At 48.4% G+C, this 24,068-nt stretch overlaps 1 protein-coding gene across 4 annotated transcripts in view; it reads left to right on the top strand.

Annotated features, from left to right (window-relative positions):
- The window catches only part of SMARCA2 (SWI/SNF related BAF chromatin remodeling complex subunit ATPase 2), a 1,892,118-nt gene that overhangs the window by 467,686 nt on the left and 1,400,364 nt on the right, over window positions 1–24,068 (top strand). For all 4 annotated transcript variants that reach the window (XM_086961220.1, XM_086961218.1, XM_086961217.1 and 1 more), the window contains exon 13: window positions 23,374–23,428. In XM_086961220.1, the coding sequence (XP_086817346.1) occupies window positions 23,374–23,428 (55 nt within the window). The remainder of the gene's footprint in view (window positions 1–23,373; window positions 23,429–24,068) is intronic.

The following is a 24,068-nucleotide window of genomic DNA, read 5'->3' as shown; positions in this document are numbered from 1 at the left end:
TCTTACCATAGCAAAGCAGCCCTAGATCCTCCATTCTGGATCATGTTGGTCCTGTGGGGGGTCGGCTTACTCCTTTTCTACAAGATTGGGAATTGGTCACTGCAGACCGTTGGATTCTCAATCTTGTAGAAAATGGGTTTGCTCTTCCCTTTCGGGAATTCCCTCCAAATTACCCTCCTTGCCAAGGAGCTTGCTCGGAGGACCATCTTTTTCTCCTGCAGGAGGAAGTTCTAACCTTGTTAAGAAAAGGTGCGATAGAGGTGGTTCCAGAGCAGGAAAGGGGTCAGGGTTGCTACTCCTGGTATTTCCTGATACCCAAGAAGGATGGCAGATTACGTCCAATCCTGGATCTCAGGGTCTTGAATCTTTTTCTGAAGCAAGAAAAGTTCAAGATGCTCACCCTAGCGCAGGTTCTTCAAGCACTGCAGCAAGAGGATTGGATGGTGTCAATCGACTTGCAGGATGCTTATTTTCATATCCCGATCCTGAAGTCGCACAGGAAGCATCTCCGTTTCACGGTGGGGTCGCAACATTATCAGATTGCGGTCCTCCCATTTGGACTTACTACTGCACCTCGAGTCTTCACCAAGGTGATGGCAGTGGTGTCAGCCCACCTCAGAAGATCGGGGATTCCAGTTTTCCCCTATCTGGACGACTGGCTGATCAAAGCAGAGTCACCAGAGAAGGTGTGTCACCATCTGCAGGTGACAACCCAGCTGTTTTACAAATTGGGTATTTCGATAAACGTACCCAAGTCTCACCTGGTGCCCTCACAGCGCATCCCGTTTATAGGGACGGTACTGGACACTACTGTCTGTCGAGCATTCCCTCCTCCTCAAAGGATTCTCGATATTCAGGAAATGATTCCCTTGTTTTACAATGGAGCGGTTGTTCCAGTCCTGAAGGTCCTTCGTCTGCTCGGTCTGGTTGCTTTCTGCTAGCACATGAGAGCGCTCCAGTGGTGCCTCCGCAGGCAGTGGTATCAGCACAAAGGAGATCTCAGGGAGTCTGTGAGGATCTGCAGAGAAGTTGCAGCGGATCTGTCTTGGTGGAGCTTGCAGGGCAATCTGGATCAGAGAAAGCCCTTCCATCTCCCTCAGTCGATGGCCACAGTGATAACAGATGCATCCGCTCTAGGGTGGGGTGCTCATCTGGGGGATCTGGAGATCAAAGGTCTTTGGCCTCCAGAGAAAAGGTTGCTTCACATCAACCTTCTGGAATTACGGGCGATACTTTTGGCGCTCAAGGCCTTTCTCCCTTCCCTTCGCGGTCAGTCGGTTCAAGTCCTAACGGACAACACTACCGCAATGTGGTATGTCAACAAGCAGGGGGGAGTAGGGTCGCATTGTCTCTGCAGAGAGGCTCTATGTCTCTGGTCCTGGGTTCGGGATCATCAGATTTGTCTGATGCCAAATCTGGCCAGAGTTCTAAACGTATGTGCAGACATTCTCAGTCGGCAGTTCTCAGCCGCCCACGAGTGGAGGCTTCATCCGGAGGTGGTTCGTCACGTCTTCCGGATGTGGAGAACTCCTCGGGTGGACCTGTTTGCCACTCACGAGAACGCTCACTGCCCGTCATTCTGCAGTCTCCAGTATCCGATGAAGGGGCGCAGGGGGACGCGTTTCAGTTGAGTTGGGGCTCTCAACTCCTTTACGCGTTTCCTCCCATACCCTTGATTCCTCGGGTTCTGAGGAAGATTCGCCAAGACCGGGCCCAAGTCATATTGATCGCCCCGGATTGGCCAAGAAGGGTGTGGTACACGGATCTTCTCCACCTCTCCTCGTGCCCAATGCTCCGTCTCCCTTTCAGGGCAGATCTCCTCTCGCAGTTGCAGGGGCAGGTTCTACAACCCCACCTCCAGAGCTTACACCTTCATGCCTGGATATTGAACAGGGCAATCTGAATTCTTTCTATCCCTCCCGCCTGATGTTGTGGATGTTATTCTTTCAGCCAGGCAGCTTTCCACCAAGTTGATTTATTCCTATAGGTGGTCCAAATTTGTTTCATGGTGTGGAGAGAAGTCTATTGACCCCTCAAGGGCCCGCTTATCCAACATCCTTCAGTTTGCTCTTTCTTTAGCCCAGCAGGGCTTTTCGGTGGCTACTGTGAAGGTTATTTGTCTGCGTTGTCGGCATTCCTTTGTTTGCCGGATCAGCCGTCATGATTTTAAATCTCATATTGTGTTACGTTTTATTAAGGGCCTTACCAACAAATTTCCGCCCTCTTCATTTATTGTGCCTCAATGGGACTTAAATCTTGTCTTAACCTACTTGATGGGTTCTCCTTTTGAGCCCTTGCACAAGTGTCCCTTGAGACTGTTGTCTTTTAAAACTGTATTTCTAGTTGTTATTACCTTGGCAAGGAGGGTAAGTGAGCTCCAAGCTGAGTTCAAACCCCCATTCTTGTCCATTCATGCTGAAAGAATGGTTCTTGGGACCAGGGTTGCTTTTCTGCCTAAGGTGGTAACTCCCTTCCATCTGGGGCAGTCCATTACCCTTCCTTCCTTCTATCCTCCCCCACACCCTCACCCTTCCGAGGAGGAGGAGCGGCTTCACCGCTTAGACCCAAAGAGGGCGGTGAGCTTCTACCTTGATAGAACTAAAGACTATCGTGTGGATGACCAGCTCTTCGTGGGTTTTGCCGGCTGCAAAAAAGACAGAGCGGTGCACAAGCGTACACTTTCCAGATGGATTCTCTTGTGCATCAAGATCTGTTACTCTTTGGTCGGTAAGGAACCTCCAGAGGGTATTAGAGCTCGCACTACTAGAGCAAAGTCTTCAACATCTGCTTTGTCTAGAGGTGCTCCTGTAGAGGACATTTGTAGAGCGGCAACTTGGGCTTCCCTCCACACCTTGGCTAAGCATTACTGCTTAGATTCCGAGGTGAGGAGGGATGGCCACTTAGTGCGTTCTGTCCTATAGGATTTCTTGGTATAGAAGAGTGTACACCCTCCTCCGGGAGTGGGTCTGCTGTGGGATTCTATTCACAAGGTGAGGAATCCACTGGCAGATGTTTCCATCAGAAGAACAAGTTACTTACCTTCGGTAACGCTTTTTCTGGTGGATACAATATCTGCCTTTGGATTCCTCACTGACCCACCCGCCTCCCCGTTGTCTCCTTTTCTATAACTGCAAACTGTTTATTTTATGATTATATCCTTCATTGGAAATGTTTAATTGGTCTTGCTTTCAGCATTGATTTCACACTGTGTGTGTTAGTTTGAATACTGTGTACTGTGTATACTGTACCTATTTGTCGGTCCGTCCGTGTGCCTCGAGGGCACGGAAAAAAGGGCGGAACTAACGTCATCACGCTGACAAGGCTCTTTTATGGTTGCGAGCGGAGTCTTTCCTTTGTGACGTCGTCTACGTCCTCGTCGGCGTGGAGAGCTACAAAAGGTTCCGAATGTTGCTGGCTGAGGGGATATTCACAAGGTGAGGAATCCGCAGGCAGATATTGTATCCACCAGAAAAAACGTTACCGAAGGTAAGTAACTTGTTCTTCTGTGCATCCCATTGCCAACTCATACCCACAGCCTCAGAGTGGAATGCTGCTAGGGAAAGCCATTTCTTCCCCAGCCACTCTTTGTGCTCACAAAAGATTCAGTGTAGTATATCCAACAGAAGAATGCTTTTAGGTAAGTAAACTTTCTGCTGTGACATGCACTGTGCCATCCTAAGGGACCCCTCACCACACTGCCATAGCAGACTGCGTGAAATGGTGCAGACAAAAGGGAAAACAAAACATGGCACACAGCCTGTGTGCCATGTCTACAGACAATGGATGCAATAATTGCAAGTCACCCCTACAACAGTCTTTACAGCCTAAAGCAGGTTGCATTATACTACATGTGTGGACATATCTGCATGAACAGATATGCCCCTGTGACGTGTAAGTTGATTCTGGGATTTAAGCCATCTTAAGTATATGTACTGAGAACTAGTGATTACGAGTTCCCCAGCTACATGATGGCTTCACTGGAACCAGTGGTGTTTGGTATCAAACACCTCATATTAATAAACCCACACTGATTCCAGTGATGGATTTATTAATGCATGGGCCCAGAGGGTACCTTAGAGGTACCCCCTGAATCCTACTTATCCTCTAATGTGCTGGCTGACTGGTACAGTCCAGCCTGCCTCCACAGACTTGCATCTTATTTTTATAGGAGGTGAGATCCCCGCTCTCAGAAGTCAGGAACAATGCCTGGTCTGGTAGGGTGGTTCTGAACTGGGGTGGCGTAGTGAGCTAAAGAACAATGATGGATTCAACCTCGATCTGTGAATGTGGGTGAGTGTCTGAAAAGTTTCAGCGCTCCTTCCATCATCTCCTTGTGTTTACTTTGTTCACCCTAAGTTGGCAGGGTATGCCCAGATGTGGGTCCCATGCTCACTTTGCCATTGGATTCAAGCTAGCTTGGCTAATTCGGGGTGTTACCCCGAAACTGGTCCCAGGATGCTTGTTTACGGTCCAGGGAAGACCGGGCTTGGCAGTTCGGGCTGGACTGTTCCCATGAGGCACAGGGTCAGACTGATTTGCATATGGCCATGTCTGAACTGGGGTGGCGAAGTGAGCTAAAGAACGATGATGAATTCTACCCAGTTCTGTAGTAGGGGATCTCTGTGTATAGTCATAATCTAGTGAATAGTCCCGCCCATGTGCATGGACCCCGGCAATCAAAAATAATCTCTTAAGTTGTCAAATCATGCAGAAACTGCAAAGACACTTAAGAGAGAATTTAAAGACAAATAATGCAGCCTATATCCACAGGCTACACTGTCCAGTACTTCAACTAGAAATTCCACCAAACAAAACCACACACAACACAGCCTGCCGAGTTTCTTCGATAGAGAAACTTGCCTCTACCAGTAAAAGACTCTGGAATGATAGAGAGGAAGGCATGGACAGACAAGCCCCATAGGCTGCCATTATGTGGCTTAAATAGGATACTGTGCCTTTAAGAGAACTTTCCAGAACTTTCTCCCAGTATCCCAGAATGCACAACAGGTCCCTTTTACTTTCAGTTCTTTTTTCCGGCTCCTGCTAACAGGACCCTGGCATTGAGCTCTCCCCTTTTTAAAGGTTTATTGGATTTTTGTTAACTTTTTTGATAAAAGTGTTTGCAGTTTATATTTCTTGGTATTTCCCTTCACTCCTGTGTGTTTGTTGAGGCTTTTTAGGGCTCTAAAATGCCTGCTCTTTTCGACAAATGCCCAGCATGTGGAAGGAAGAAGTCCAAGACTGATCCACACAACGTCTGCATTATCCGTCTCCCTGAAGCACATGTCCCTGAAGACTGTGACATCTGCCAGCACCTTTCAGCAAGGACCCTGAGGGAAAGGCTGAAGATTAGGCTGCAAGGCCTGGAGGAGAGACGACTGCAGGCTGCAGGTGGGTCTGGGCAGGCTGGGAAGGTTCCCTCTGCCTCTGCTGAGGCCTCTCGGGGGCTCCCCAGAGGCAGGAAGACCAAGAAACGGTCTGAGGTTCCGTGACAATTGTAAGTGGTGTTTTCGACTCACACGAATATGGTCGAGTCTAGTATCTATGAACCGCAAATGACGAGTTTAGCAAGTGTGCGCAGTTTCGCTGTGCTAACTTAAACCGTTCGTTTGTTATGTGGGTTTGTCATCTGTACCCACGGGTTCCATCTTAGATACGGCATCCATTTTGTCTCTTGCCCTCAAGTAGCCAGCGAGCGGACGCTGTCCGCTTCGCGACCCTGGGACTCCCAAGATATTTGCGGAAGACACATGTTCTTTGAAAGTGTCTTTATGACGAGGGGGATGCTACTGTAAGGCAGATGGCGCCGCTCGAGGCTCATCTTGCCGCACGGGCTTATTGTCTCAGTTGTGCATCTCATTAGGCACGTCCCTTTGATGCCTGTATCTCGTGCTTCTCGACACTCCCCTTTTACACCCTTTCCGATCTCCCCACTGTCTCCGTCTTCCTCTGCACCTGTCTTCGTTCCTGTTTCGATCTACTTTACTGCTGATTGGAATTTGCTAATGGTGGGAAGATGGGTTTTTACAGTTGGGAACCGCCAAATGTTTCCGCACTTATGTTCCGGACCTTGTGAGTTTCAAAGTGATCTAAGCGACCCCTCTGAGAGCGACTTGTGGGAACCAGGTTGTAAACTATTGTGTATCATGTTATCCTATGGGTAGAAACTGTATAAAAGGAGCGATCCACAAATACAATTTGAAGCAGTCTCCCCGAACTACACTCGATGTACTTCTTGTGACTTCTGTGTTCCCTGCAGTAAATAAACCTTGACTCTTTGACGCCGAAGGAAGTGTCCCGTGTCTCTGTGATTTGTACGCCGGAGCAGGTTACCCACGAAGGTTTCAGGTGTTGTGCCCTGGCACCGCTGGGTCCAAAGAACCCAGTCCTTCAGTTGGCGCCCAACGTGGGGCTGCATCAGTGGTACCGGTCCAAGCCTGACGATCGTGAGGAACTTCGTGTGAAATCTCCGAGGGAAGGTGCACCCCGCTTCATCGATCCTGTTGTCGAAATAAGTGGCCCGAAGACTTTTCCCGCGAAGATTCCCGCCTCCTAACGGCTGCGACGGACTGCTACCCTGACTGTAGACCTGTTTTGGCGCCTGGCGTAGACCTTGGTATAGCGAGACGATTAGACGGGCCTTCCTGAGGACGCCATTGATCTTTGAGTTAAGTATTTGTGGGTCGCTCCCAGAGTTCTTTGTTGTAGACACTTTAGCGAGTGTCTTTGTTGTAAACACTTTAGCGAGTGTTTTTGTTGTAGACACTTTAGCGGGTGTCTTTGTTGTACACGCTGTGTGAGTGTTTTTGTCGGTGACACTTTGCTAGCGTACTTTGTTGTTGTTGTATTTGTTTGACGACTGCAGCCGCCAAAGACCGAGGGTTTAGTTCTTTGCTGGGACTTGGTAAATCCCGAAATCCCGTAACCCTTGAAGTTTGTGAAACTCGGCTAGTGTGCAAGATGCCTGGTCGCAGTACTTTGTTCAGTTGCTTTAGACCTTGTGGTGCGGATTCCCTGCTGGAGGACTCGTGTCCGATACCTCCGGTTGGAACTCCTACATATGACTTATATAGCAAACATGGGCTAGGCCCGATTGCTTTTAACGATTATTGGATCAAATATACAAAGAAAGACGGCGATCTTCGTTGGCCACCTCACGGTAGCTTCGAAGCGTCGATCTTAGATAATTTGGAAATAAAGTTGTTCGAACGTAAATCAAGGCCGGCCATGTTTGACGCCTTTCGGTTCTGGCGCAAAGAAGCCCGACAGAAAGAGATCAGACAAAATAAACGTAGTCAGCGAGATACTGTTGCTACTATAGTGAAGAAAGCTGAGCAGTTTCAGCGTGATAAGGAGGATAAGGATAAGGAAGTGTTTGAGAGATTACAGCGTATGTCCATAGACAAATGCTATCCTGTTTTGTCTACGGAGTCGGATAAGAAGGAAGAGGCAGTTGAGGATTCTTTAATGTCCTATCTTATGAAGTCGCCACCTCCGTACGTACAGGGTACCGCAGCTCCTGTGGTCCCTGCCGTACCTGTTCCACCAGTTCCTCAACCTGCACTTGCTCTTCCGACTGTTCCTGCTCCTTTGCCTCTTTCTATTCCTACTGCTCCTCCGCTTCCACATACTCCTGTTCCCGCTACTGCTCACGCTACTGCTCCTGTGTTGTTAACCCCTGTTGCTGCTAACGTCTCTACTCCTTCTCTTGTTAGTCCTGTGTCTTACTCTTCTCCCTCTACTCGTAATCGTGATTCTCCCCTTGCGACAAACTTCTTTCAGTCGCTCGGACCTGTTTTTGGGTCTGCAGGTTCTGATGGTCCACAGAGACGTAGCCAGCTTCCTGGTAATAGAGAACGTGTTGCGCTATACAATATGGCGATGGGTTGGATGATAAACCCTGTTAGAAATCCACCTCGTGTTGTCCTCGAAACGTTTGATCAATTCAACATACCTACTCAGAGATATGTGTTTGATGAAATGTGCAAGTTCTTACATGATCAGATAGCGGACAATGCGCCTGACGAGGTGCTGACCGCCCTGTCTGAACTCCGGCTTCAGTTCGCAACTGGACTGATAGTCGACACTAATGTCCGACGTGCTATTGAACGGTTGCTATCTCTTCGTCCCGCTCCTATTCCTCATGCATTGTTCGTTGAGGACATTGAACAACGAGATGGGTCTGGCCAATATCCTATGCGAGAAGTTCCGCCAGTTTGGGTACCCGCTGATAATACTAATGCTAATGCTCCAATACCAGCACATTTCCAGAGAGTGTGGATACACCTCCCTTGGAAACGATCGGAAGTGCTTCAGGTGAAACAAACTTTGCCTGATCCTCGCAAAAATCCTGCGGGGTATTACAAAGAATTATCGCAGCTCGTAGACGCTACGATAATGAATCTGGCCGATATCGACATGTTGTTTGGCAATGTCGTACCGCAACCGGTATGGGCCAAGATTCGTCACCAAGATCACGCGAATGAATTAGGTGGTGATTGGGCTGCCATTACAGCGGCAGACGCTGGACAAGTGGCTGCTACTAAACCCGATCAGTTGATTGAACTTCTTCCCCAGCGAATCATTACGTTAATGAAAACGCTTATGCCAGCTATGAGGGTAAATTGGGACAAGTTGTCAGCCTGTAAGCAGAAGAAAGATGAGAGTGTTTCAGACTTCTTTACGAGGTTCGAGGAAACATTCGTCGATCATAGTGGGCAGGATATGGGTACTGAGGGTGGACAGAGGTTGTTTGTGGATAAATTTGTATCGAACTTATTGCCCGACTTGTGCAATAAATTGAAAAATTCAGAAAGTTCATGGGCCGTTTCTACCTCAGCTCAGATTCTGGCTACGGCACAATATTACGAAAATAGAGAAAAAGAGGAAAATGACCGTGCCGATAAAAAGACGAAAGAGCTGAAAACTAAAGTGTTGTTACAACAAGCATATCCGCCGCGTTCTAATCAGAATGCGCCTCAGCAGAATAGATCGCAGTCGCAATCAAATCGATCGCAGCCGCGTAATGATTCATCTTTTCAGAGATCTTCGTTGGGGTACAACCAATGTGCTTATTGTAGACAGGAGGGACACATTAAATTCAATTGTCCTGCTTTGAATGACCGTAGTGGTGGTAATTCGTCTAGAGGAGGTCGTGGTGGTGCACAGCACGCATCACGTGGTAGAGGTCGTGGTGCTCAGAACGACTGTTCTGATAACTCGTCAAATTCTAATAATTGTTTCGACCAACGTGGATCATCGCAAGGACGATCTGCGCAGTACAATGTAGACGATTATTACGTCGATCAGGGAACTGACGATAGTAATTACTAGGACAGCCAAAGACAAGGAGAGGGAGTGGTATCAGTTCCGGTTGATCAGAGAGGGCCTTACGTCGCAGTTGCTACATCGGGCGTCGTTGAGCCTTTTCTGTTGGACACTGGTGCAGCGAAAAGTTCTATCATGCATTCGAAACTCCCTGGCGCACCTTTGTCTGGCTTAACAAATGTATCTGTTGGATTCTCTGGCGCCCCCGTTAGCAATCCAGTTTCGCGCCCTTTGCCCCTTAAAATTGGGCCTCGTGAGCTCGAAGCTCCGTTGATTTTAACCACTGGTTGTGGTGAAAATCTTTTGGGTCTGGATTTGCTTAAACGCTTGTATGCGACTTTGTATTGTTCTCCTGCGGGTATAAAGCTTACGTTAGGAGAGAGGGTAGTCTCTCCCATGTACTTGTCCCTCGATAAGCTTCCACCGGAATTGAGTTCTCTTCCTGCATCTTTGTGGGCGACGGGTCCAAACGACGTGGGCCTACTTGATATCTCCCCTTATGTTGTTCAGTTGAAATCGAATGTGCGATTGCCACGTATTCCCCAATATCGTATCTCCCTGGATGGTGAACGAGCTTTGTTAGCGATCATCTATGATTTGATCGAGAAGGATGTCATTGAAGAAACTCGGGGAAACGTGTGCAATAGTCCTGTACTGCCCATTCTTAAACGTACTGATCCTACCAAACCGCCTGTTTATCGTTTTGTTATTGATTTACGGGAGGTGAATAAAATTGTGGTTCCTCAATTCCCTGTTGTGCCTGACATTACGGCGCTACTGACTCTGATTCCAGCTACGGCTTCATGGTTTTCGGTGATTGATTTGAAAAATGCGTTTTTCAGCATCCCGATTGCCGAAGAGAGTAGGGACCTTTTCGGTTTCTCTCTTGGTGGACGTAGCTTCCGGTTCAAACGCGCTCCTCAGGGCTACTGTGAAAGTCCATCGATTTACAGTCAAGCTTTGAAGGGTCAACTAGATGCGTTTAGGTTGCCGGTTGGTGCGGCTTTAATCCAATACGTCGACGACTTATTGGTGGCTGCTGATACTCAGGACATTTGCAAAATTGCTACAGTGTCGTTGCTGCAACATCTCTGTGAGTTAAATCACAAGGTGTCACCTTCTAAACTCCAATATTGTTGTCAAGAAGTAACCTATCTAGGTCACTTATTGTCAAAGGAGGGAAGGAGATTGACCCCAGAGAGAATTGCAGCGATTGCGCGCATGGCTGTGCCACAAACCCAAAGAGATGTGCGTGCCTTTCTAGGTATCACATCGTACTGCAGGCAGTGGATTCCTAATTTTTCATTGCTAGCGAAACCATTGGTGGCTCTTACGTGCAAGGATGTTTCGACTCCTTTACCATGGACGGAAGAATGTCAGAAACGTTTTTCTGAATTACGTGATTCATTGTGTTCGGCTCCTGTGTTAGGTACCCCTGATTACAGCAAGCCGTTCACGTTATATGTTCACGAGAGGGAAGGTTGTGCTTTAAGCGTCTTAACGCAACCTTTTGGTGGTAAGCAACGTCCATGTGCATATTTTTCCTCGACCTTAGACCCAGTAGCTAGAGCATTGCCGAGTTGTTTGAGAGCAACTGCGGCAGCTGCGGTCTCCATCCGACAATCAGCAGGATTGGTCATGGATAATATGCTTACGGTGATGGTTCCGCATGCAGTCGATACTCTTTTGAACCGTACGAAAACTCAGCACTTGACGAGTGCGAGGTTATCTGGGTACGAATTGACGCTCTTGGCAAGCCACATTCAGATACAACGTTGTAATGTCCTAAATCCGGCAACTTTGTTACCAATTAGTGCAGAGTCAGATGCAGTAACAGAACATGACTGTTACTTGCGGACAGAGGAGGAAACAAAAGGTCGTGTGGACCTTAAAAACACCCCATTGGAAGACCCGGATGGCATCCTGTATGTGGATGGGTCATGTTTTAAATTGCCGAATGGTGATGTGACTACTGCTTATGCTGTGGTGACATTGAATACTGTTGTTGAGACTGCGAGATTGAATCAGAATTCTGCCCAAGCTGCAGAGCTGATCGCTCTTACTAGAGCATGTGTATTAGCAAAAGGTAAACGTGTGAATGTGTACACCGATAGTCAGTATGCTTTCGGTGTAGCGCATAGTTTCGGACGATTGTGGCGAGAACGTGGTTTCTTGACGTCACATGGCACGAAAATACAGCATGGCCAGCTTGTGAACGATCTTTTGGATGCATTGACTTTGCCTGCTCAAGTTGCAATTGTTAAATGTAGTGCGCATCGTAAGGTGACGGATGATGTTGGTCGTGGTAATGCGTTTGCAGATGAGATTGCTAAGGAGACTGCCCGGAACCTTAGCACTCGAATGTATGTGACGAATTCGGTTAGGTGGCCTACAGAATCAAGTATGTGTGAGAATACTATAGAGAGTGTGAAAGCAATTCAGAATGAGGCCACCGACACTGAAAAGATGAAGTGGAAAGAAAGTACGGGAAGGTTGGATGTGAATGGTTGCTGGATTGATTTGTCAGATCAGAAAAGATGGATGTTGCCTGATGCGTATGTACTGGCCGTTGTGCAAATGGCACATGGGTTAGCACATATTAGCGCGAAAGGTATTTGCAAGTTGTTGGCTGATGTGTGGAAGAATGATGGAATTACTAAGTGTGCTGAACGTTTGGTGAAGAATTGTATGGTGTGTATAATGTACAATCCTGGCAAAGGAACCCCAACTCCCCCTGGCAGTTTTGCTCCTCCTTCGTATCCCTTTGAGGTGATCCAATTGGACTTCATCCATATGGAGCGATGCAATAACCTGAAATACGTTTTGGTTGTGGTTTGCGCATTCTCCCGATGGATCGAGGCCTATCCCCTCAAAGATAATACTGCCTTGTCTACTGCGAAAATCCTACTGAAGGAATACTTTCCTCGGTATGGAATGCCTAGAGTCGTGTGGTCAGATAACGGAAGTGAGTTTGTTGGAAGTGTGATGAGGAGTGTGTGTAAGGGCCTTGGAATTAATCAGAAATTCCATAGCGCCAATCATCCCCAGTCAGCTGGATTGGTTGAAGGGTACAATGGCACCCTTAAACTAAAATTAGCGAAGATCCAGGCTACGACTGGACTTTCGTGGCCTGACGCTTTGCCTCTAGCATTACTGTCAACTAGGGCGACTGTACACTCCCGAATAGGGCTTAGTCCCTATGAAATAGTGTTCGGCCGTCCTGCGAATGTGTGGGGGGTTCCTAGGCCAGGTATATTCGTTGATCTTGAGTACCCGATGTTGATTGACTACTTACATGACTTGACTGCTAAACTGAGGTTAATTCATCAACAGGTTTACGACGCCTTGCCGACGCAGACGGAGGGTCCAGGCCACCAGCTCCAGCCTGGTGATTGGGTTGTCACCCGAAATTTTTCGCGCAAGAAGAATCTGGACCCCCGCTTTGTTGGACCTCACCAGGTGCTTTTGGCCACGAGGACTGCCGTTCGTCTTGAGGGACGGAAGAACTGGGTACATGCTACCCATTGTAAGCGAGTCCCTATTCCTTTGCCGGCAGACCCGTGGGTGAGGAAAGGCATTGCGTCAACAGAAGCAGCGACATTGCCGGCGTTTGTACCTTTCAGTGACGCACAACTTGTTGGTGAACACTCAGTGCAGCAGAAAGCCATTGTTGGAACATTGTCAGCAAAAGACTCAAGACCAAATCAGCAAACTGATCAACAGGACGCTGTCTCTTCGACAGATCCTTTGTTCGACGTGCAGACACGTCCCGGGAAACATCGATATTCTTTGCGTTCTCATACTAAGGACAAATAAATTTTTTGCTTGCTTTGCTGAAATTGATAACTGCAATATCTTCGTTTCCCATGATCAACTTTGAACATTCGTATCATTGAAAATTGTTTTGTACATATATCAGGATTTTTTTCTTGTATCTTTTTCCTTCCACAGCTGAATTATTGTGCTAAATAAATACATATTGTGTATTGAGGGCCGTAGGGCCGCGCGCGTACTTCCTTCTGGACAGTAGGTCTTGACGCTAGGTTAAAGGCCGTCGGTTCCTAGGAACTCCTGGGAATTGACTATTGCTGCACAGAACGAAGTGCGTCAAGAAACGTTGCGGACGGTCGTAGGGAAATGGCATTTTTGAAGCTGAATGATTTGGAAGGAGCTCAGGCATATAGAGTCAAGCTGCAGAAACTTAGTCGTACGAAATGTTTTGTATCCCAATTGTTTGTACTGTTTTTAACTGCTTCCGCATTTTTGGCGGGTGGGGTGTATTACACTATGTCTTACTTCTTACTTCCTACCCCTACTCCTACTCCTTACCCTAACATTACTTCTACTGCTTCTCCTCATTCCTTTCATATGTTACCAGAACACGAACAGGCTAGACGTGTAGAATTCCGCAACAATTCCTTTATCCAGCTCCTCCATCAGCATCAGTTAGTGGTTAACACTACTAATTGTTGGGTGTGTGGGTTGATGCCACATACTACGGGTAAGGGAATTCCATATCTGGTGTTACCGTATAGTTCCCAAGGGTCAGCTCGAGCATACCAAACAATGCTTCGAAGCGCACTAGGTTTCCACCCCTCTCCAGAACGTTCCCCCAAACCGGGTCCTACCTCATGGCAGTGGGTGGTATCGATGATAATACAGGATTTGGAAGATGAGATCTATGATGCTTATCTCATCCCTAAGGCAGAGGTACAAGCCTATAGGGCACCGAATAAAGGGGAATATAGTACGTTCACTAATGAAAAGCAGCTTAAAAGCTCGTCTCCAATATGGGTCGTACCCCACACTGGTAATCTTTGTCTTGTGGGTCGTGGCTCGCAAGCCTCACTTGGAGTAAGTGCTTGCACTGAAAGTTACGTTCTGTCAATGTCCCCGATCCCTGTGCTTCTGGCTGCCAAGGGTACGTACTTCATCTGTCATGATCGTGCATACACATGGTTGCCCGCAGACTTCATGGGCTCATGTTTTGTTGCAAATCTGTTGCCTCCGACGTTTACTGTAGATGCCGATTACCACAAGACTAGAGTTGTACGAGGCGTAATTAGTGAAGAGGATACTGCCGGTCAAGAGGCAGGAGACTTTTTCAAGGGTTTCCTCCCGTTTTGGGGACCTATGGTTAATAGTAGGAACCTGAGACATTTGACTCGAGTGGTAGAATCGACAGCTAACATTACTGCCAGTGCCCTTGGTAATATCACCACAGAACTTCAGGCGGAGAGACTTATGACATTACAAAACCGTATGGTTTTAGATGTTGTCTTAGCAGATCGCGGTGGGGTATGTAAAGTGATCCATTCGAGCTGTTGCATTTTCATTCCAGATAATGCTCCTACTGTCTATCAAGCCATCTCGAAGTTGCACAAGATCTCCGAATCCATACACGTGGATGTAGGGGATTGGACGCTACTTGGTTGGTTTTGGGGCCTGGTGTCGACTTGGGGTTGGAAGATTCTGACGATCATCGGGGTTGTGGTAGTGTTCCTGTTCACGTGTTGCCTTTGTGTGCAGTGTGGTCCTGCCTTATGTGGCCTCTGTGCTACAACGTGTATGAGACAACCATCTGTTACCAAGGGGACTCGGTTGGACAGAGCTATGCTACAACGACATCTTGATGGTCTGATGAATATCGAGTATGATTCCGACTAGTGCTTGCCTACATGAGGGCAAAAGGAGCGTCTGAGGTTCCGTGACAATTGTAAGTGGTGTTTTCGACTCACACGAATATGGTCGAGTCTAGTATCTATGAACCGCAAATGACGAGTTTAGCAAGTGTGCGCAGTTTCGCTGTGCTAACTTAAACCGTTCGTTTGTTATGTGGGTTTGTCATCTGTACCCACGGGTTCCATCTTAGATACGGCATCCATTTTGTCTCTTGCCCTCAAGTAGCCAGCGAGCGGACGCTGTCCGCTTCGCGACCCTGGGACTCCCAAGATATTTGCGGAAGACACATGTTCTTTGAAAGTGTCTTTATGACGAGGGGGATGCTACTGTAAGGCAGATGGCGCCGCTCGAGGCTCATCTTGCCGCACGGGCTTATTGTCTCAGTTGTGCATCTCATTAGGCACGTCCCTTTGATGCCTGTATCTCGTGCTTCTCGACACTCCCCTTTTACACCCTTTCCGATCTCCCCACTGTCTCCGTCTTCCTCTGCACCTGTCTTCGTTCCTGTTTCGATCTACTTTACTGCTGATTGGAATTTGCTAATGGTGGGAAGATGGGTTTTTACAGTTGGGAACCGCCAAATGTTTCCGCACTTATGTTCCGGACCTTGTGAGTTTCAAAGTGATCTAAGCGACCCCTCTGAGAGCGACTTGTGGGAACCAGGTTGTAAACTATTGTGTATCATGTTATCCTATGGGTAGAAACTGTATAAAAGGAGCGATCCACAAATACAATTTGAAGCAGTCTCCCCGAACTACACTCGATGTACTTCTTGTGACTTCTGTGTTCCCTGCAGTAAATAAACCTTGACTCTTTGACGCCGAAGGAAGTGTCCCGTGTCTCTGTGATTTGTACGCCGGAGCAGGTTACCCACGAAGGTTTCAGGTGTTGTGCCCTGGCACCGCTGGGTCCAAAGAACCCAGTCCTTCAGGTCCCGGTCTCCATCGGCGTCGATTGCATCGACGACGACGTCAAGAGGGATGACGACGGTGTGTTCCCCATCTCCCAGGGGCTCCGGGTCGAGACGGCGTGAAGATTCGACGTCAAAGGGCCTGGGTAGGCCGCTGTCGAGACCACCGTCGACGACGTTTTTGTCGTCTACGTCAGCGTCGAGCTATCGACGTCTAAGGAAGAGCGATAGGCGTCGGCGCTCGCCGTTGAGGCAACACCGCCGGTCGCCGTCGAGAAGACGGTCGGCGTCGAGGGAACCCTCGACGTCGAGGACCTCGTGAAAGCGGTCGGCGTCAAGGAGGAGTCGACGCTCGTCGTCGAGAATGGAACGATCGACGTCGCGGAGGCGGCGTTCGGCGTTCGATGCCGGAGTCGCGGAGGCGACAATCGACGCCGGAAAAGCGACGCTCAGCGTCGAGAAGGAAGAGATCGGCGTCTAGGAGTTGTTCCAACTCTCCTAAGCGGCGCAGAAGGAGTTCTGGCGCCAGAAGTCACGCTGGGTCTGGTGGAGGGCGCCGGAGACGGCGATCACCTACTGGAGGGGCTGGTTCCCAGTCCCCTCCCCCGTAGAAGTCACCGGGCTCGGTGTACTCGGAGGTATATACACCACCTCGGCCGAAGGCTCCCCCTCCCCCTGTACCTAAGGAGGATCCTCCCGTCAACCCTCCTCTTCCACCACTTCCTCCCTCAGGACAACCACCACCACTGCTTCCACCGCATGGGCCTGACCCTCGGCCGGAGATACCTCCTGTTCCTCCGCCAAGGTCGGTGTCACTGCCTCCTCTTCCTACACCGCCTAAGGGGACGCCTAGACCAAAACCCCAGGATAGGCCACGGAAGACGCCTCCACGGAAACCTGTGGAGCGCCCACGAACTGGGAGGTCGCGCTCTCGTTCCAGGAGGAGGGAACGATCGCGCAACAGGTCATCCACGCGGTCCAGCCGCCACAGGATGCACAGGTCTCGCTCCCATACGAGGTCCTTCGGGACCAGGGACTACTCTCCGACTTTGTCGGGGTCACCGTAGACAAGGGTGTCGCCGGTTGATGATCTGGTGGCTTTTCACGATCTCCTGTTAAGAGGTGCAGCAAAGTTGGGCATCTCGTTGACGGTGCCCACGCCCAAGACATCGGTAATTTTCGAGACTCTGCACCAGAAACATCTGTCTCGTCCATTATTGCCACTGGTGCCGGGCCTGGAGGAACCGGCCATGGACCTTTTTCTCACCCCGACGGGACTAAGGCGGCCTCCTCGAGCCTACAGAAAAAATACCGGGCTCCCGATTCTGATCCGGCTTTTCTAAGAGTGGAACCTCCTCCAGATTCTGTGATAGTGACGGCGGCTCGCAAACAGCATGCTACCATCCCGTCATCCACAGTCCCCCCAGGTGAAGAGTCTAGATGGATGGATTCGGCTAGGAGGAAGGTGTGTGGAACGTCGGCGACTTCTATGAAGGCTGCGAGTGCCACAGCCTTGTTGGGACGCTATGACCGTGCCCTCTGAGACTCCCTCCAGCAGTTTGTGGAACACCTGCCTCGCGACAAAAGGGAAGATTTCCAGGAGGTGCTGAGTGAAGGGATGCTGGTGGCGAATCAGATCATCAGCGCTGCAGCCGATTCGTCCCTCTTGGCGGCACATGGCTTCTGCCATGCTATTAACCAGCGACGACACGCCTGACTCAGTCTTACGTCACTGAAACCTGACGCACAGCAAAGGGTTGCCAATCTTCCATTCTCTGGCGAAACCCTATTTGGGAAACATGCGGATGACGAAAAGGCCCGCATGAAGGCGGAGGCCGAAACACGGCTGTGGGTCTGGAAAAGCCCAAAGAGACAAAGAAATCATACCGCCCGTTCCAGAGACGGTACGGTGGACAGGGCAGAGGGCGTGGCCAAGCTTCGGGACAGCAACAACAGCAGCAGTTCCGAAGGCCTTTCCAGAAGCGCCCGAAGGGCAGAGGCGGCCAACAGTCGGCACCAGCGACTAAAGGCCGGCCGGGTCTAGGCCCTGAGCGCTTACTTCCCCCGTATCCGTTACCCACTCTGGTAGGGGGAAGCATTACATTTTTTCTGGCAGAGTGGAGAAAAATTACTCAGGACAAGTGGGTGCTGAATATTGTTTGCAATGGATACAGTGTTCGGTTCACCAGCCCGCCTCCAGCAATTCCACCGGTCAGCTCGCAGTTTCAGCTGCGCGTGCTTTAGGCGGAGGTCGATATCCTGTTAAGGAAAAGGGCGATAGAAGACGTACCTCTGTCTCAGAGAGGAAGAGGTCTGTACTCCCGGTTCTTTCTGGTTCGCAAGAAGGACAAGAATGAGTTCAGGCCCATTCTCGGCTTGCGACAAGCAAACATGTGGATTTGCAGAGAGATGTTTTGCATGCTATCGTTGCATCAGATTTATCCTCCGTTGCTACAGGGAGACTGGCTATGTGCTACAGGATGCGTACTTCCATGTGCCCATTGCACACAAACACAGGAAGTTCCTGCGATTCCAAGTCAGCACCAATCATTATCAATACACAGTACTCCCATTCGGACTAAAGTCTGCGCCGAGAACATTCTCAAAGTGCATGGCGGTGGTAGCAGCACACCTGAGGAAGAACAAGGTGTTCGTCTACCCGTACCTGGACGATTGGTTGATCAAGGCCTCCTCCTTCTCGGAAGCTCGAGCACACTTCCAGAAGACGTGCGTTCTCTTGAACGAGCTGGGGTTGCACATCAACATGTCCAAGTCTGTCGCGACTCCGGTCCAATGCATACAGTACTTGCGAGCCTCCATTAATACGCTTTCAGCAAGCGTGTCTCCTTCAGAGGAGCGACGATTATCACTCCTTCGGAAGGCTCAGGCTCTTATGACCACTCCATTTACAACAGTGAGGACGGTGTCTTCTCTACTGGGATCGATGGCCTCTTGTATCTTCCTAACGCCACACACACACGACTGCACATGAGACCGTTGCAAGAGTGCTTGGAGGACCAGTGGGATCAGAGGAAAGGATCTTGGGACGACAAGATACGCCTGTCTCTGCATGCTCTTCAGTCTCTGGGGTGGTGGTGTTCAGCGGAGAATCTCCTCAGAGGGGTTCCCTTCCACAAGGACATTCCCACGCTGACTGTCGCAACGGATGCTTCTCTCCACGGTTGGGGGGCGCACTCCGGAGACTTACAGATTCAAGGAACGTGGTCCCCGATGGAGGCCACGTATCACATCAATTTGCTGGAACTCAGAGCTGTTCACTTGGCACTGAAGGCCTTTCTTCTGTCCTTTCAGACCAACTCTCTGCTTGTACAGACGGACAATACGACCACGATGTATTACCTCAACAAGCAGGGGGGTTTGAGATCACGCACTCTGTCACAGGAGGCGCAGGCGATCTGGCACTGGCTTCTGGCCAGAGGACTGACGATAACGGCTACCCATCTGCCAGGTGTGCAGAATGTTCAGGCGGATGCACTGATCTGACTGATTCAGGAAAACCACGAATGGGTCATAAACGACAAAGTACTAGGAGAGGTCTTCGCAAGGTGGGGGACTCCAGACGTAGATCTGTTCGCCACCGCCGAAAACAGCAAATGCTGAGACTTCGCCTCCAGGTACTACCAGCAGGGGACGCTGGGGAATGCGCTATGGATCAACTGGTCGAACAGCTCTCTGTACGCTTTTCCGCCCATTCCCCTGATTCCGGCGGTACTCATCAAGCTGGCCCGGTCCAGGGCTCGGATGATACTCATTGCCCCGGAATGGCCCAGGCAGTGGTGGTTCACGGACCTGCTTCACCGGTCTCTCCTTTCTCACATACGGCTGCCGTGCAGGCCGGATCTTCTCACGAAGTTCGGGGGCAGATGTTGCACCCCAACCTCTCGTCTTTGAGTTTGGCGGCATGGCTCCTGAGATAGTGCAGTATGGCCATCTGAATCTGCCCGAAGATTGTATGGACATACTGAAGGAGTCTAAGAGACCTTCCACTCGGACCTCCTATGCTTACAAGTGGAAGAGGTTCTGTATCTGGTGCGAGTCCAAGAACTATGACCCGACAACGTGCAGGGAGGATGTCATCCTTCCTTACCTTCTACATTTGGCGCAGTCTGGACTTAATGTTCATTCCATTAAGGTTCATCTTGCTGCATTGACTGCCTATAGGAAATGCACTTCGCAGACTTCCTTCTTCCAGATCCCTGTGATCAAAGATTTTTTGGAAGGCTTGAAGAAAGTGTTCCCTCCTTTCAGGCTTCCTTCGCCTTCATGGGAATTGAATGTGGTGCTGTCCAGAATGATGAAGGAGCCTTTTGAACCTTTTCAAAAGGCTTCGTTGCAGCACCTTTCCTGGAAGGCGGCGTTCCTCGTGGCCATTACATCGGCCCGCAGGGTGAGTGAAATTCAGGCGTTGTGTTGCCAAGAACCTTATACTCTATTTCATGCTGCTAAGGTTGTTATGCGTACTTGCCCTAAATTTCTTCCCAAGGTTATTTCTGATTTTCATGTCAACCAGACTATAATGTTGCCTACGTTTTTTCAGAATCCTGCATCCCCAGCGGAAAGGTCTCTACATTCCCTGGATGTTAGGAGGGTGTTGAAATTTTATCTGGATAAAACCAAAGATATTCGTTGGTCAGATCAATTATTTGTCAATTATGGATCGGTCAGGACGGGTCTTGCCACCTCTAAGCAGTCCATCTCTAGGTGGATTGTGTCCTGCATACAGTTGTGTTACCAAAAAGCTAAGAAGACCTTAGGGGGTAAACCTAAGGCTCATTCCACCAGGGGAAAAGCTGCCACGACAGCTTTGCTCCGTAATGTTCCGATTGCGGAGATCTGCAATGCGGCCACTTCGAAGTCGGTTCATACCTTTGCTAAGCATTACTGTCTGGACACTGATGCCAGGGCAGATGCTCAGGTTGGGCAGGCTTCGCTGCGGAATTTGTTAGCACAATAGTGGTGTTAATTTTCTTCTCTCCACCGCCGCTTTGGTGTGGGGATGGGCTTGCCATTCTATTCACTAGATAATGACTATACACAGAGAACCCCTACTACAAAAGGAGTAGTTTCCGTCCTGTAACTCCAGTTCTGTAGTAGGGGTATCTCTGTTATAGTCCTAAGCGCCCGCCCTCCTCCCCGGTGGAGAAAAATATTCAAGTAAGGAATGCTACAGGTCTGGCGTGCTACGCCTTCAAAAAGAACTGAAAGTAAAAGGGACCTGCTGTGCATTCTGGGATACTGGGAGAAAGTTCTGGAAAGTTCTCTTAAAGGCACAGTATCCTATTTAAGCCACATAATGGCAGCCTATGGGACTTGTCTGCCCATGCCTTCCTCTCTATCATTCCAGAGTCTTTTACTGGTAGAGGCAAGTTTCTCTATGGAAGAAACTGGGCAGGCTGTATTGTGTGTGGTTTTGTTTGGTGGAATTTCTAGTTGAAGTACTGGACAGTGTAGCCTGTGGATATAGGCTGCATTATTTGTCTTTAAATTCTCTCTTAAGTGTCTTTGCAGTTTCTGCATGATTTGACAATTTAAGAGATTATTTTTGATTGCCGGGGTCCACGCACATGGGTGGGACTAGTCACTAGATTATGACTATAACAGAGATACCCCTACTACAGAACTGGAGATCTCATCTGAGACATGTCTGAAATCCCAGAGTTTCTGATGGTGGCCTGGCCTAAACAATAGGCATGACCTGAGCCCAAACCCAGTCCTGAATCTTATCACCCCCCCCCCCCCCCCCCCCCCTAATTAAACATCAAACTAATTTCAGGTGCTTAGGTCAAGCCTCTAAGGAATGTTGTTTGGGCTGGGGAATCCTCAATAGCTGTCATTGTGTATATGTTCATTTCCAGTTGGTGATGACCTGTTTAAGGTAATGGTGTGCATTGCTATCAACTAAAATGGTGACTCTCATATTGCATTCTGTTGTGTTATAATGCCTACAAAAATGAAAAGCCTATATGTTTGTCTAATTCATTATCTCTTCAAAATGTGTCTTGTATGCAACTTAAATGAGTGCCATGGCAAACCCAAAAACCCAGTGTTTGTTTTGAATTTCGTAATTACAAAGATAATGAGGCAGTCGTCTGAGTACTGTACACTCTCAGATGTTGTGGGACAGAGTCCAGCCATCTGAGTGCTGACAAAGAAATGAATTGATACAAAGGAAACAAACACACATGGGGGAAACAGTACCAATTGTGTGTGTTTGTGTGTGTGTTAATCGGTTGTAGTTAGTTATCCACATATTGTGATTGTTTCATGTTTGGGTGGGGTTCAAAATGATCTGTGATGGCACATGAAACCGTCATTCCTTTAAAGGTATCTGTGTTTAAAGTATAGCATTCTTCTGTGTTCTTCTAATCTTTACTTTTGCAGTACAGACACTTCTCCTTCCGTACCACACAGCTTCTCTATCACAGGATGTGATCTTGACTTGCCTCTTTTACCCAAAAATGTATTGAGTGTTTATGTGGGGTGGGGGGCGGTCATGGCTATAAAAAGTTGTCAGTATTGAAGATAGTGGCCAGATGCCAGCCTTCTTAGTTGGAGCTGACTAGTGCTAATTAGTGGGGCAGTGTTTGATCTGCAGCTTTCAGTTCCATACGGGCTTCTAGGGAACCCACAGAGGTTTCTCACTGACCTCTTTGAAGGGGTGAACAACGTTTACCACAAAACCTTTTCCCCGCAGGGAATCACAACGCGGTTGTTACAACGAGTGCGTTGTGATTCCGCATACCATTATTCCGCAAGTCGAAACAACGACATGTGGATGGGGGGGGTTAGGGGGGGGAATAGGTTGTTGGATTTAAAATCCAACACCTTCCCTAGTGTCCGCTCAGACTGGAGTTGGAATAGTAAATTAAACTGTTCCAACATCCAGCGCCACCCCCACCCTCCCCTCCGCAAGTCGTTGTTCCGACTTGCGGAGTAATATTATGCAGAATCACAACACGGTCGTTGTAACAACCACGTTGTGATTCCCTGCAGGGAAAAATAATGCGGGATAACAACGTTGATTCCTTTACTGGTAATCATTTTTGACCAGGAATCAAAAATCTATATTTGCTTAAAGTATTAGAAAAATCCTATGAGTAGGTTGGGGAAGGTGGTTTCTGTACCTTTTGTGCACACTATAATATCCTTGCTAGCTCAGACTATATTATATTTCTCATTTCTGGGCCGAAAAGAAAACACATTAGCCTTAAATTTGGTCTCTTCTGCAAGCGCTTTCTCAAAAAAAATAAAAGATTCTGCCCTGAAAAACCGCATTTGGCCTACTTTGATGAACATTATTATTTGAACATGTTTTTCTACATCCTTACTTCTAAAATTGTGGATGCATAACAAGTAATATGCTACATTGGTCCATTTCAGAATTTATCCAAATATGTGTTGTGGTTAAAATTTTGTTGGTTTTCCACTTACAGGTATGAAGTTGCTCCCAGGTCAGACAGTGAGGAAAGCGGTTCAGAATATGAAGAGGTAGGCAATTAATTTTGGTTAACTTGTGATTCTTGTATGCATATTCTAAATATTTCCACAAGGTGGAAACATATCAATACCCTGAGGTATTTTTACCAGCTAAGGGTTAATTGCCCTGACTGTATACCAAAAGGTTCTAATGACTATTGACAAAGGTGAAATTAGGTGTAGAAATAAGTACAAATTACTCTACATTGGTTCCTATTGTTCTGTTAGTCCGAAGCCTCCCCCCCCCCCATCTCTCTAATAACCCTGCTCCCCTTATGTGTAATGCTGTGATAAAACGAGAAAAGGCTGAGGAAAGAAGCTTGCAGACTCACTTGGTGTGATGAGCGGGGAGGGAGAAGAAATGGGTTATGTGTGGAGGGGGGCTTTTGGGCTTAAGAAGTGTGGAGGTGGGCTTTTGGGCTTAAAAAGCAACCATTATTTTCTGTGCACTAATGTGCTTCAATACTCTAAAATGCTGACCTCAGACATACCACAAGTGTGGGGGAAGTAGGTCTTAGATGAGTCACAACCATGAGTAACCTATATTTTGCATTTTTTTAGGTATAAGAAAGATTTTCAATTACTTAATGCCACGCACTGCTATGTGTTAATAATATTTTAAAGCCTTGAGTGCACGGTCATTATACAATCC

The sequence above is a fragment of the Lissotriton vulgaris genome, chromosome 3_1 (genome assembly GCF_964263255.1).
Source record: "Lissotriton vulgaris chromosome 3_1, aLisVul1.2, whole genome shotgun sequence".
Lineage (NCBI taxonomy): Eukaryota > Metazoa > Chordata > Amphibia > Caudata > Salamandridae > Lissotriton > Lissotriton vulgaris.
Note: the sequence above shows the minus strand (reverse complement) of the source record. Positions and strands in the feature narration are given on the sequence as shown.